The following is a 12,958-nucleotide window of genomic DNA, read 5'->3' on the forward strand; positions in this document are numbered from 1 at the left end:
ATAACAAATGTACAAATTGCTTAGTATGTGTATAAGAGGAAGAAACCACTCTTAGAGTTTTATTGCATATACAAACCTCTGATGTTTATAATGACTTATAATAACCTTGGTTGGATGATTTGGATGCTCTATTACAGATCATCGTGCTGTGGAACTGTGACAAACCTTCACCTCCTAGAAGCAAATGGCCGTCCATCAGCGTCCCTCTGACCGTCATTGAAGAAGAGAGAAAGGTACGGAAAACCAAGATGACAATTTTGACACTGTTTTTGACTCCAGGTTCCCCTGTGACCCTGTGGAGGATAAGTGGTATGGAAAATGGATGGATGGAACAGTTAGAGACAGCGTATACAATGTGTGGTGGGTCAACAGGGACAAAGTCTGAGAGGACATAGCACCCTGCAATCCTGTCCTCATTCTGGACTTTTTTGGACCAAATGCCTGCAGGAAACAATGACCATATAAGGAAGGTGATGGGCAAAATGGGACACATGGTGTACAGAGTATTGGGCAATGGGTCATCAGAGACTAAATCAAAACAGATATGATGCACTACGATCCTGTCCCCACTTTGAACTTTTCCTGCTACTTTGTGGGAACCGAATTTCCTCAGGAAACAATGACCATATAAGGAAAGCGAGGGGCAAAACCGAGACGTGTGGTATAGAGTCTTGGCGAAAGTGTCATCAGAGACAAAATCGAAGCAGACATGATGCCCTATGATTCCATCCCCACACATGACTTTTCACTACTTTGTGGGAACCAAATCCCCGCAGGAAACGTTGACCATATAAGGACGATATATGAACAAATCAGGACAGAAAGTGTACAAAGCTTGCTGAGGGGTCCCTACAATCTCGTCCCCATTTTGGATTTTCACTACTTTGTAGGAATTAAATCTCCCAAATGAAATGATCCCCATCGAAAAAGCAAATGATGACTATATAAGGAACATGAGGGACAAAACTGGGCAGATGGTGTCGGGATGGATTCAACAGAGACAGAGCAGATATGATGTCCTGCAGTCGTTCTCCACTTCGGATGTTTTTGGGAACCAAATGTTCCCAGGAAACACTGACCATATTAGGAAAGAGAAGCACAAGCAAGTCGAGGACACTAATCCGATCCCTAGATTGTGTTGGATTGAAACACGGCCGGTATATTTATTGATCTGCTGCTGTGGTCGGCCTCGGAGGAACACCGGGTACTCTGTTCTTCAGCCTTTCACTGTGTGTTATTGTGTTCGTAGATTTTTAATAAACTGACCTTTACCTGCAATTTTATATCACATCCTCTCAGGGGATGTGCCGTGTCATGTGCGTATAGATATATATATATGTGTGTGTGTGTGTGTGTGTGTGTTGGAGGGTTTATGATGTTCTAGGGTTTCTATTCTCTTTTTTTTCCCCCTCTCTTTTTACTTACATCACCTCTTCTCATGGTGGCACAGACACGAAATGTGCTTTCGATGGATGTTTATTAGGGCTAAAACAGAAATCTAAGCTAAATAAACCAGAATTTAAAAGACACGTCTAGGGAACGGCTGAGGGATTTCAGCAAGTAAATCAAAATACCTGGAAAAACAAGACAGTATAAATAGACAAAACATACAGCATAACAAGCAGCAGGTGAGATTAATTAGCAACCATGGTTGCTAACAGTTGCAAGGGAAAAAATTATATTCATAGCCCTATAAGGAAAGAAAAGAACGAATCAAGGCAGTGTGCAAAGCATGATAGGACAACAGAGACAGAATCATAGTGCATGTGATTTTGTCCCCACTTTAGATGTTTCATTCAATTTCTTCAGGAAACATTGACCATATAAGGAAAGTGAGGCGCAAAATGGGAAAGATGGTACACAATGTACTGGGGCATATGACATCCCATAATCAGGTTGCCACTGAAAGAGGGGGCACAATGGCTTAGTGGTTGGAGGTTCGAATCCTGCCTCTGACCTGTGTGTGCAGAGTTTGCTTGTTCATCCTGTGCTTTGGGGGTTTCCTCTGGGGACTCTGCTTTCCTCCCCCAGTCCAAAGACATGTGGTGTATTTCAAAATTGTCCATTGTGTGTGTGTGTGTGATTGTGCCCCGTGATGGGTTGGCACCCGGACCCGAGTTCCCTGACTCCAGGTTCCCCTGTGACCCTGTGTAGGATAAGTGGTATGGAAAATGGATGGATGGAACAGTTAAAGACAGCGTATACAATGTGTGGTGGGTCAACAGGGACAAAGTCTGAGAGGACATAGCACCCTGCAATCCTGTCCTCATTCTGGACTTTTTTGGATCAAATGCCTGCAGGAAACAATGACCATATAAGGAAGGTGATGGGCAAAATGGGACACATGGTGTACAGAGTATTGGGAAATGGGTCATCAGAGACTAAATCAAAGTAGATATGATGCACTATGATCCTCTCCCCACTTTGGGACAAAACTGGCCAGATGGTGTCGGGATGGATTCAACAGAGACGGAGCAGATATGATGTCCTGCAGTCGTTCTCCACTTTGGATGTTTCACTATTTTGTGGGAACCAAATGTTCCCAGGAAACGCTGACCATGTTAACAACGAACAAATAGTTGAGTCGACATGAGACCCTTCAATTCGGTTCCTGTTCACTACTCCGTAGGAAATAAACATCCTCCAGGAAACAATGACCATATAAAAAGCAAGAAGAGGAAACAATGACCATATAAGGAACACGAGGGATAAAATGGGGCTGATGGCATACGGAGTACTGAGGGATGGGTCGACGGAGATTTGACAGGGTCCCCGCTCTGGACTTTGTGGAAACCAAATGACCATATAAGGGACTGATATAACTGAATGACCATATAAGGAAAATGTGGTGCAAAATAGGATGCCTGACGTCCACAGTATTGAAGGAAAGCGGCTAAGGGAAAAAATAGTTGTGAAGATGGTTTTGGTTAGTTCATATTTGACGTCTTGACAGACTTTCCAGAAGTGGGAAAAGCTCGGCTAGAGTATAGTATTAAGGCCAGAAAAGGTTTTAATTTACATGTCGATATCATATCAGCCTCCATCACACTAAAGACAGAGGGCAAAGGCCACAAAGCCTGTCATCAATGCCAGTTCTAAATTAAGCCATGTCTTAATTAAGGTACATGTAATTTAAAAAAAAAAAAATAGCTCATCCAAAAGGTCAAACACTGATTAGCTGATGTTCCCCTGGGTCCTCAAATGTTTTATTTCTTGCTATTGGACCTTGACAGGCTCATTATGATTCTGACCTTTAATTTAAGTTTCATTTAGGCAGCTGTGCAGAAATAGGAATTTGTCTAGGGTTGTCATGCGCTGATTTTTCTACATTCGAAGTTAAGAAAGGTCACTTTCTTTCTCTCTGGCTGTAGCATGAGTGATAACAAGAACTAACTTGTTTCATGGATGCTCTACAGCCTCTGGAGTTTACGAAAACTGGTGTGAAAAACAAAAAAAACATCCAGTGAAGAGTGAGCGGTACTGCTTTGTTGATGAGGATGAGAAGAATGACCAGGAAGGCTACGCTAACTCAAATAACCACTCTTTACATCTGTGCTGAACAGAAAAGCATCTCAGAATGCACAATATGTCAAACCTTGAGGCGGATGGGAAGGGCTAGAACAACAGAAGTTCACATCGGGTTCGACTCAGCCAAGTGCAGGACTCTGAAGCGTAATAACAGGAAACGGGACAGTTAAAGATTGGGGAAAAAAAACGTCACCTGGTCTCTTTTTTTTTTCCAATTTGCTAATCTAATAAAAACCCTTCAGGTCCACACACACAGTAGATTTATTAAGGTTAAACAAATCTGCTTTCCTTTTAAATGAAGCTGTTTAAATGACTCAGTCTCTCTAATTAAGTATCAATAATGTAATTAGGGAAGTGTTTGCCTGAAGCCCTTATTGACTGAAATGATTGAACATCATAACTAGCCTGCTGGATCAATGGCTCAGTTTCTCCTCAAGCTCCGGGATTCCTGCGCACTAACAAAACAGCAATACTGCACGTATAAAACACTTAAATAGCACGTTAAAGGTGCAATAAGCAAAATTTATGTTCTTCAGTAAGCGCTTTATCCGGATCAGGGTCATTGTGGATTCGGAGACTGTTCCAGGATGGGTTTTAGGATACTGTCAGAGAATCTACCGTACACCCGGAGAAGACGCGAGACCTCCGCGCAGACAGAAACCCAAGCTCTACATAAAGACTCAAACGTGCTTCACACTCTGAAGTGGCTCACAATTTGTCACATTCCACAGTGTGATTTTTCACATGACTGAGACAAAGGACGGAAACAGATGCCTCGATAATGAAGACAATGACTAAACAAGGTGGAGACGGGTTTGTTTTTAGCGCTAGAGGAGTTGTTGAAATTGAAATGTGTTGTCACTCATGTCTTTTCCTGTCTTTGGTTCCTCAGACGATGAGCGGGCGTTTTTTCCCTCATGATGTCATCAGGACGGATGCCGTGCTCAGCCTGGACGAGGACTCGGTTCTGTCCACGAACGAGGTAAAGCTCTGTTATAACATCTAAAAAGGAGAGGAGTGAATACTGATTAAAGTATATACTACAGGCTGTAATGGACATAATAAACATTATTACAGACATAATAAACATTATTACAGACATAATAAACATTATTACAAACATAATAAACATTATTACAAACATAATAAGCATTATTACGGACATAATAAGCACTATTACAGACATAATAAACATTATTACAGACTTAATAATAATTATCACAGACATAAGCATTATTACAGACACAATAAACATTATTACAGACATAATAAACATTATTACGGACATAATAAACATTATTACGGACTTAATAATAATTATTACAGACATAATAAGCATTATTACAGATATAATAAACATTACAGACATAATAAACATTATTACAGACATAATAAACATTATTACGGACATAATAAGCATTATTACAGAGATAATAAGCATTATTACAGACATAATAAACATTATTACAGACATAATAAGCATTATTACAGACATAATAACCATTACAGACATAATAAACATTATTACGGACATAATAAGCATTATTACAGACATAATAAGCATTATTACAGACATAATAAACATTACAGACATAATAAACATTACAGACATAATAAACATTATTACGGACATAATAAGCATTATTACAGACATAATACACATTATTACAGACATAATAAACATTATTACAGACATAATAAACATTGCAGACATAATAAACATTATTTATACAGATATCATAAGCATGATTACAGACCAAATAAACATTATTACAGACATAATTAACATTATTACAGACATAATAAACATTATTACAGACATAATAAACATTATTACAAACATAATAAACATTATTACAAACATAATAAGCATTATTACGGACATAATAAGCACTATTACAGACATAATAAACATTATTACAGACTTAATAATAATTATCACAGACATAAGCATTATTACAGACACAATAAACATTATTACAGACATAATAAACATTATTACGGACATAATAAACATTATTACGGACTTAATAATAATTATTACAGACATAATAAGCATTATTACAGATATAATAAACATTACAGACATAATAAACATTATTACAGACATAATAAACATTATTACGGACATAATAAGCATTATTACAGAGATAATAAGCATTATTACAGACATAATAAACATTATTACAGACATAATAAGCATTATTACAGACATAATAACCATTACAGACATAATAAACATTATTACGGACATAATAAGCATTATTACAGACATAATAAGCATTATTACAGACATAATAAACATTACAGACATAATAAACATTACAGACATAATAAACATTATTACGGACATAATAAGCATTATTACAGACATAATACACATTATTACAGACATAATAAACATTATTACAGACATAATAAACATTGCAGACATAATAAACATTATTTATACAGATATCATAAGCATGATTACAGACCAAATAAACATTATTACAGACATAATTAACATTATTACAGACATAATATGCATTATTCCGGACATAATAAACATTATTACAGACATAATATGCATTATTCCGGACATAATAAACATTATTACAGACATAATAAACATGATTACAGACCGAATAAGCATTATTACGGACATCATAATATCTGCACTCCCCGAAGTATTTTATATTTTACATCCCGCATCAAAATTTGAATCTGAACATTTTAAACGCCATTTCAATAATAAAATGAAGTAAGAAACCGTTTTGTCACTTTTTCTAATATTTGATCTAATAATTCATAAATATCTCCTATTTATCCATAGACTAGTTTGTCCAAAGGGTTTTTTTCCCATAAAGTATGGTGTAAATATATGAGTGAATATATGAAAGTGAGAGGTGTTAATCCCACCTCTAACCATAACCGTACATTTCGCATATATTTATATCCCTTGAGTTAGTTGTATTGAATTGTTATGAATCTGCATGTTTATTTTTAAAGTTGTTTTTATTCCCCAGTAAAGCTGTACAAACTAAAGTAAGATGAATAAATAAAACAAAACCCAACTTAACAAAATAAAACCCACTAATCCCTCTTTTTTCTTCTTTTTCCTTCTCTGCTAATCAGCTTACTTTCTTTCCTGTAGACGTCTTTGTTATGCAGCGTGCGCCGCCCCCTCCCTCGTCACCGTGTTTTGTGTTTGTGCACGCACTTTGTTAATGTCAGTTCGCTCTCCTCAGATTCAATTAGCACAGGCATGATATTTACACGGCGCAGGATCGGCGGGCTGCTGGATTTGCTTTTAATTGCTCTTGGCTGTATAATTTAATAAGACAATAACGCGTGTCTAAGAAAGAGACGGTAAGATGGATAGACAGCGAGGGAGGGAGGTAGAGAGGACGGAGGAACAGGAAGAGAAAATAATAAAATAAAGTACGAGCGAGTAATGGAAGGATGAGAAAGAATGAGGACGGGACGTGACCGGTCTGCATTAGATTCCATCAAAACTTTCGTAAATTTACTCGCTCTAGAATACACAAAGGACTTGAACACAGCCCGAAACCAAAAGCCTTAGACATTCCTGAAGTGCGTGCGATTTTATCGACTGTTTCCGAAGCGTTCGTGACCATTTCCGGCACTAAAGGTCGGTTCTTGTTTGAGAGAACCTCTCCAATCTTTGTTGAGGTGCCAATATTTATGACATCATGTATATCATGATACATAGTTCCTGATTATGAAACAAACTCAGCAAGTGAGCCAGAATTATTACACTTGAGTGTATTGCTCTCCATTGTTCCCTAATGGAACTCTTTAAACGGTTCTTCAAGGGTTCTTTGGAGGTTCTTCAACGAGCTCCCCTTTTAGAACCCTGAGAAGCAAAGAGTTTTCGGTTTCTACACTGAACCTGTATTTGTTCTTCCAGAGACACCACTGAAGAACCCTCGATGGTTCTAGATTTGAACCCTTTATGCCTTAAGAGTCTATCAGTGTGCTATATACTGTATTCGGTTCTAACTGGAACCTTATATGAATGTGAAAACCCTCTGTTCTACGTAAACACGTTAAGGGTTCCACATCAGAGGGAACTATTTAGGGTCTAAGAGCCTACCATATTTATTGGGTGTTTTGTTGTTTATTTGATTGAGATATTTTACATTTTATCCATTTATAGGTGCATTTAATGGGCTGGAATGTTATAGCAGCTATTCACCAGTCTCTCCTTTTCTTTCTCGCTCTTGAAGTTAATAAAACAAACAAACAAACAAACAAAAACGCAGCTGAGAAACCACGAAGCGTAACCTCTTCCGTCCTGAGCTATTCTAACACCGGAGACTCCTTCCCTAAATAGTGAAAACGTCACCATATCAACAATTAACACTTTTTTTTTTTTAATATGGAGCGTCCCAAAGTCCCAAAGCAATAACGTATTAGAACACGCCCATTAATATAAGCCTGTGATTTGAAACTTTAAGAGTTAATCACCTTCTGACCAATCAGATTTGAGAGAGAGAGAGAGAGATTGCAAGCCAAAACACATCAAGTGAAAAGCCTGGAGTTGTTTTGCATTGGTCATCTGGCTGCCAAAGGAAAACGAGATGATGATGATGATGATGATGATGATGATGATGATGATGATGATTTGGCCGCTACATGCTGATAAACCCCAGGCAGACCTGCCAGACACCACATTCCAGGCAGCCTAAGGGAATTATGGGAGCCAGACCATCGCAAATGGACCTGATTGTGGAATAAAACAGAAGAAAGTAACAGCTCTAGGTCTGGGAAAGTTCTTCTGGCAGCTGAGAAGATAAATAAATGAAGTAATTCTCTGTTTGTCATTAACTTCTGCACCGCTATTGTCAGGTCGAAACAAATGGAGCTTGTATTTTGGCCCGTTTTCTTGGCCAGCGGCATGGGGACGTGGACGGGGGTTATTTATCACGTGTCGCAAGTTTGGTTGGAAAAACCATTAAGCAGTTTAGTGTTTACCAGTCACATGATGACGATGCAAATATATACTGTTCGAAAAGGACAAAGTGTGCGTAAAGAGCTACACAGCACGTCCACGTCCATTACATCCTCGGTAAGGTGAAATGTAACATTAAGAGCGACATTTTTCATGCATTTTCTCTCATTAGGCAGAGCCGTGAATTCATTCCCGCTCCCTCGGCCTGCGGACGTTTTTGTTTACAGGAGTGACGCGGAGAGAAGAAGGAAATCGTGTTGTTTTTGCAAACTCGGTTAATAATAATCGTTAATACTGGGTTTGTTGGTTTTTTTTTTCCGTTTGTACTCAGGTGGATTTCGCTTTCATCGTGTGGCACAGTTTTCCTGAACGGATAGTCGGATATCCGGGACGCAGCCATTACTGGGACGCCACCAAGGGGAGGTGGGGCTACACGTCCAAGTGGACCAATGAGTACTCGATGGTGCTGACGGGCGCCGCCTTCTACCACAGGTACAAAAACAGGACCTCTAAGGGTTGTGTGTGGGATAAGTCTAGGAGTTCAATCTGTGTGTGTGTGTGTGTGTGTGTGTGAGATAGAGCAGACTTTCAGAGACAGTGTGATATAAATGTTTGCGCTGACAGGTTCAGTGGGAGATTTCAGAGATCTATAGCGCAGGTGAGACAGCGATCACAGTTTGTTTTAAAGTGAAGGCCCTCCTGATCATTCTTCACACACACAGAGAGAGAGAGCGAGAGAGAGAGAGAGAGAGAGAGAGAGAGAGAGAGAGAGAGAGGGAAGAAATACAGTTTAAAAGACAGAGCACTTTACACGAAAAGTGAGAAAAAGACAGATATGCAAAATATCTATTTCTTTCAGAATCACAATAGCCTGATGTCTTTCTTTCTTTCTTTGTTTTTCTTTCTTTCTTTCTTTCATTCCCCATCATTCTTGCTTGCTTTTTTCTTCCCTGTCATGTTTGTTCTTTCTCTCTCACACCATTTTTCTTTTTCCTTTTCCTTTTTTTCTCTCTCTCTCCCTCTCTCTGTCTCAGGTACTATCACTTCCTGTACACTCACTACCTGCCCAGTCGACTCCTCTCCATGGTGGACCAGCTCGCCAACTGTGAAGACATTCTCATGAACTTCCTCGTCTCCACGGTAACCAAGCTGCCGCCAATCAAAGTCACGCAGAAGAAACAGTACAAGGAGACGATGATGCAACAGGTCCGTGTGCGCGTGTGTGTGTGTTTAGTTCAATGTGTGTGATCCAGGTGATTGTCATCCAGCAGTAAGGACAGCAGAAGCCAGGACTGATATATGGATTGCGCCGGAGCAGAATGTAGGAGTGTGTGTGTGTGTGTGTGTGTGTGTGTGTGTGTGGCTGCTCACTGACTCAGCAGTATAACCCTTTTGACAAATGTCTCGATATCCAACTCTAGTGTTCAAGTTGGACAGTTAGGGCTCGGACACTCCGGAATATTCCACCAGATGGGATGGGGGTAGGAGGGGGGTGAGAGGGGTCACCCGTAAAGCCGGTGCCTGTGCAGACGCAGCATTTACTCTGAATGTCCTCAGTGGAGGTGAAAAACACCCCAGTGACGTTCTCGGCTTTTTGAGTTCTGAAACGCTTATATCGTTCCGATAGTGATGCGGTCACGCCCCACGCTCTCTACAGTCCATCTGAAGTCACATCACTTCTCCCTCAGTCTGTCTTAGCTAAGCACATGGTTTCGAAGAGAAGTTAGCCTTGGTGCTGAAGGTCCACATCTGCAGTACAGCTGAGGAACATTAGAGGAACTGGAATTAACCTCCATCTATAACAGCACTGAATGTTTTATTCTTGGCATATTAATTGTGCAATCAATACTCTGTAAGGGAATAGGATATATTACGGTTAGTGCTTTCATGTAGAATTGTGGCTTAGTCTCTCTCTCTCTCTCTCTCTCTCTCTCTCTCTCTCTCTCTCAGGGTTCGAAGTCATCACGTTGGGCCGACCCAGACCACTTCGCTCAGCGGCAGTCCTGCATGAACTCCTTCGCCGCATGGTTCGGCTTCATGCCCCTCGTTCACTCTCAGCTCCGTTTGGATCCGGTTCTGTTTAAAGACCAGGTCTCCATCTTACGCAAGAAATACAGGGACATCGAGAGACTGTAAAGACGCATGACTCGTCCTCGGAGCCCTCATATCGACGCGAACGTCTCGAATTTATGGGCACTTTTTTTATGAGTGATGTGCTGATTGGCCTGGAATAGATTGGCCTCACAAATATAATGTCTGCAGAGTCATTTCATTTAAAATATATGCAACTCCGAGTTTTATCTTGTTTAGCGGCTCTGGTCGGGTATCTGAGAATCCGGCACCGCCGACTTTTCATCCTCATCATCATCGTCATTTGCAGAGACCTCTGTTGCTCCTCGGACACGATCAGAGGAAGGAAAGATGGCCTGAAGTCGAGGTCACGGGGAAGACGCCCAAACTCACACCAATGCCTGCAATATGTACATTCAGTTCCTTTATTTTTTGTACGATTTTGCCTTTTTTTTAAAGAAGCCTAAAGTCGAATAAAATCTCTGAATGCCACAGAAGGGACTGCTGATTAAATGTGTCTTGGCTCTTGTCTCTGAGGTTATAAACAATCTGATTTTGATGTCTTATTTTTCCTGGCAGGTTAAAGTGAAAGGATTTATTTTGGGCGCTGTGTTATATAAGGTGATTTACAGTGAGGACTGGTTGGTGAAATGTTTTCTATTTGCAGTTATTCTTACTGTGACTTTCAAATATTACTTAGAGGAATTGAAGATTTGTTGTGTGTGTCTCTTTGTGAGGACCAAGAAGAATCAAATGTCCTCACAATCACCCAAATTGTGTGTGTGTGTGTGTGTGTGTGTGTGTGTGTTACCCTTTTGTGAGGACCAAAAATTACAACAACAAAAAAAAGGTTCTCACAATCATAGGATACTGTCACAGGTCCTTACAATCACCAAATGTGTGTGAATGTATTTAACCTAAAAATGAACAGAGGTCCTTGCAATGATAGGATAGTGTCAAAAGTCCTTACAATCACTGTGTGTGTGTGTGTGTGTGTGTGTGTGTGTGTACTAACCCCTTTGTGAGGACCAAAACTAACTGAATAAAGGTACCCATAATGATAGGATATTTTCAAAAGTCCTCAGAATCACCCTGTGTGTATGTGTGTGTGTGTGTAGACCAAAAATGACCAAAGGTTGTCATAATGATAGGACAGCATCAAAAGTCCTCACAATTATCCTCTGTGTGTGTTTGTGTCAGAAATTACAAAAGGTCCTCACAATGATAGGACATTGTCAAAAGTCCTCACAATCTGTGTGTGTGTGTGTGTGTGTCTGTGTGTGTACTAACCCCTCTGTGAGGACCAAAAATGACCAAATGTCCTCACAATCTGTGAGTGTGTGCTTGTGTGTGTGTGTGTGTACTAACCCCTTTGTGAGGACCAAAAATGACCAACTGTCCTCACAATCACCTGGTCCTCTCAAAAATAGTGTTTTTATAGCTTTTATTTGAAAATCTTGAGCAAAAATATTTCCTTTTATTTACAGTATTATAGTATTTGAATAGTAATATACGATAAGATTCGGAAGAGGTTGATATTGGATAAAACTAGATATGAATGAATCAGACACCTACACAGACAAGTGGAACTACAGATTGCATTTTAACAAAATTATGTGGCACTACAGTAATTAATATTATTGTGTTGTAAATTTTAAGCTGAAAAAAAAAATAACTAATGACATCAGAATGCTGTGGGTGCCATATCAATCAAAAGCCACGACCCCAAACTTAGCCGTCATGCTAACCTTAATGGGATAGCTCTGTGATGACACTCTGGAAAAAAAAAAAAGAAAAAAAAACTTCAGAGACTTGGCTGAGTGACTACTTTTGGCATGTGGGAAATGATATAAATTAATTTTTTGGCTGGTCTTATAAATTTGATGATGCATTGGTCATGCTGCAGAAATAAGCACCGAGTCCATTTACTTTCTCAAACACAAGCAGTTCCCCATCAACACCACCTATTTCCCCGAATCAATCCCACCACTGTTTATTATTTCACGCTGCGGCAGCTCAGTATTTTAATTTAGTCACTCGGAATCAAGCGTACACAGCCACAGCATGCTGCCTGATGGTGATTCACTCTAAACAGCTTTCACTAAATAACTTTTTTTTTTTTGTTGCTTTTGCGGTTGTTTAACACTTTTGGACTCACTAGTTAGCCTAAAATTGCTAATCTTATGCGTAACAAATGTGTTTTTCTTTCTCTTTTACCTCAGAATATTTTATAACTCTAAAATAGACCGAACTTTGATTGAGTTTAAATTCACAGAACTTGTTTTTAGCATTGACGTGACTAACAATACAATACTTTACTACAATATTTCTATTTTTGTATGATTCTATATACGTGTGTGCTTTTCTGTGCTTTTTTGGGCTCACTGTTCCAAAATTTCTAGG

At 39.4% G+C, this 12,958-nt stretch overlaps 1 protein-coding gene across 1 annotated transcript in view; it reads left to right on the forward strand.

Annotated features, from left to right (window-relative positions):
* Positions 1-11,263, forward strand: part of LOC128619295 (exostosin-1) — a 148,779-nt gene extending 137,516 nt beyond the window's left edge. The window contains exons 7-11 of the mRNA XM_053643387.1: positions 138-233; positions 4,421-4,510; positions 8,817-8,977; positions 9,520-9,691; positions 10,436-11,263. Coding sequence (XP_053499362.1) covers positions 138-233; positions 4,421-4,510; positions 8,817-8,977; positions 9,520-9,691; positions 10,436-10,621 — 705 coding nt within the window. The 3' untranslated portion in view covers positions 10,622-11,263. The remainder of the gene's footprint in view (positions 1-137; positions 234-4,420; positions 4,511-8,816; positions 8,978-9,519; positions 9,692-10,435) is intronic.
* Positions 11,264-12,958: the final 1,695 nt, after the last annotated feature.

This window comes from Ictalurus furcatus, chromosome 2 (assembly GCF_023375685.1).
Source record: "Ictalurus furcatus strain D&B chromosome 2, Billie_1.0, whole genome shotgun sequence".
NCBI lineage: Eukaryota > Metazoa > Chordata > Actinopteri > Siluriformes > Ictaluridae > Ictalurus > Ictalurus furcatus.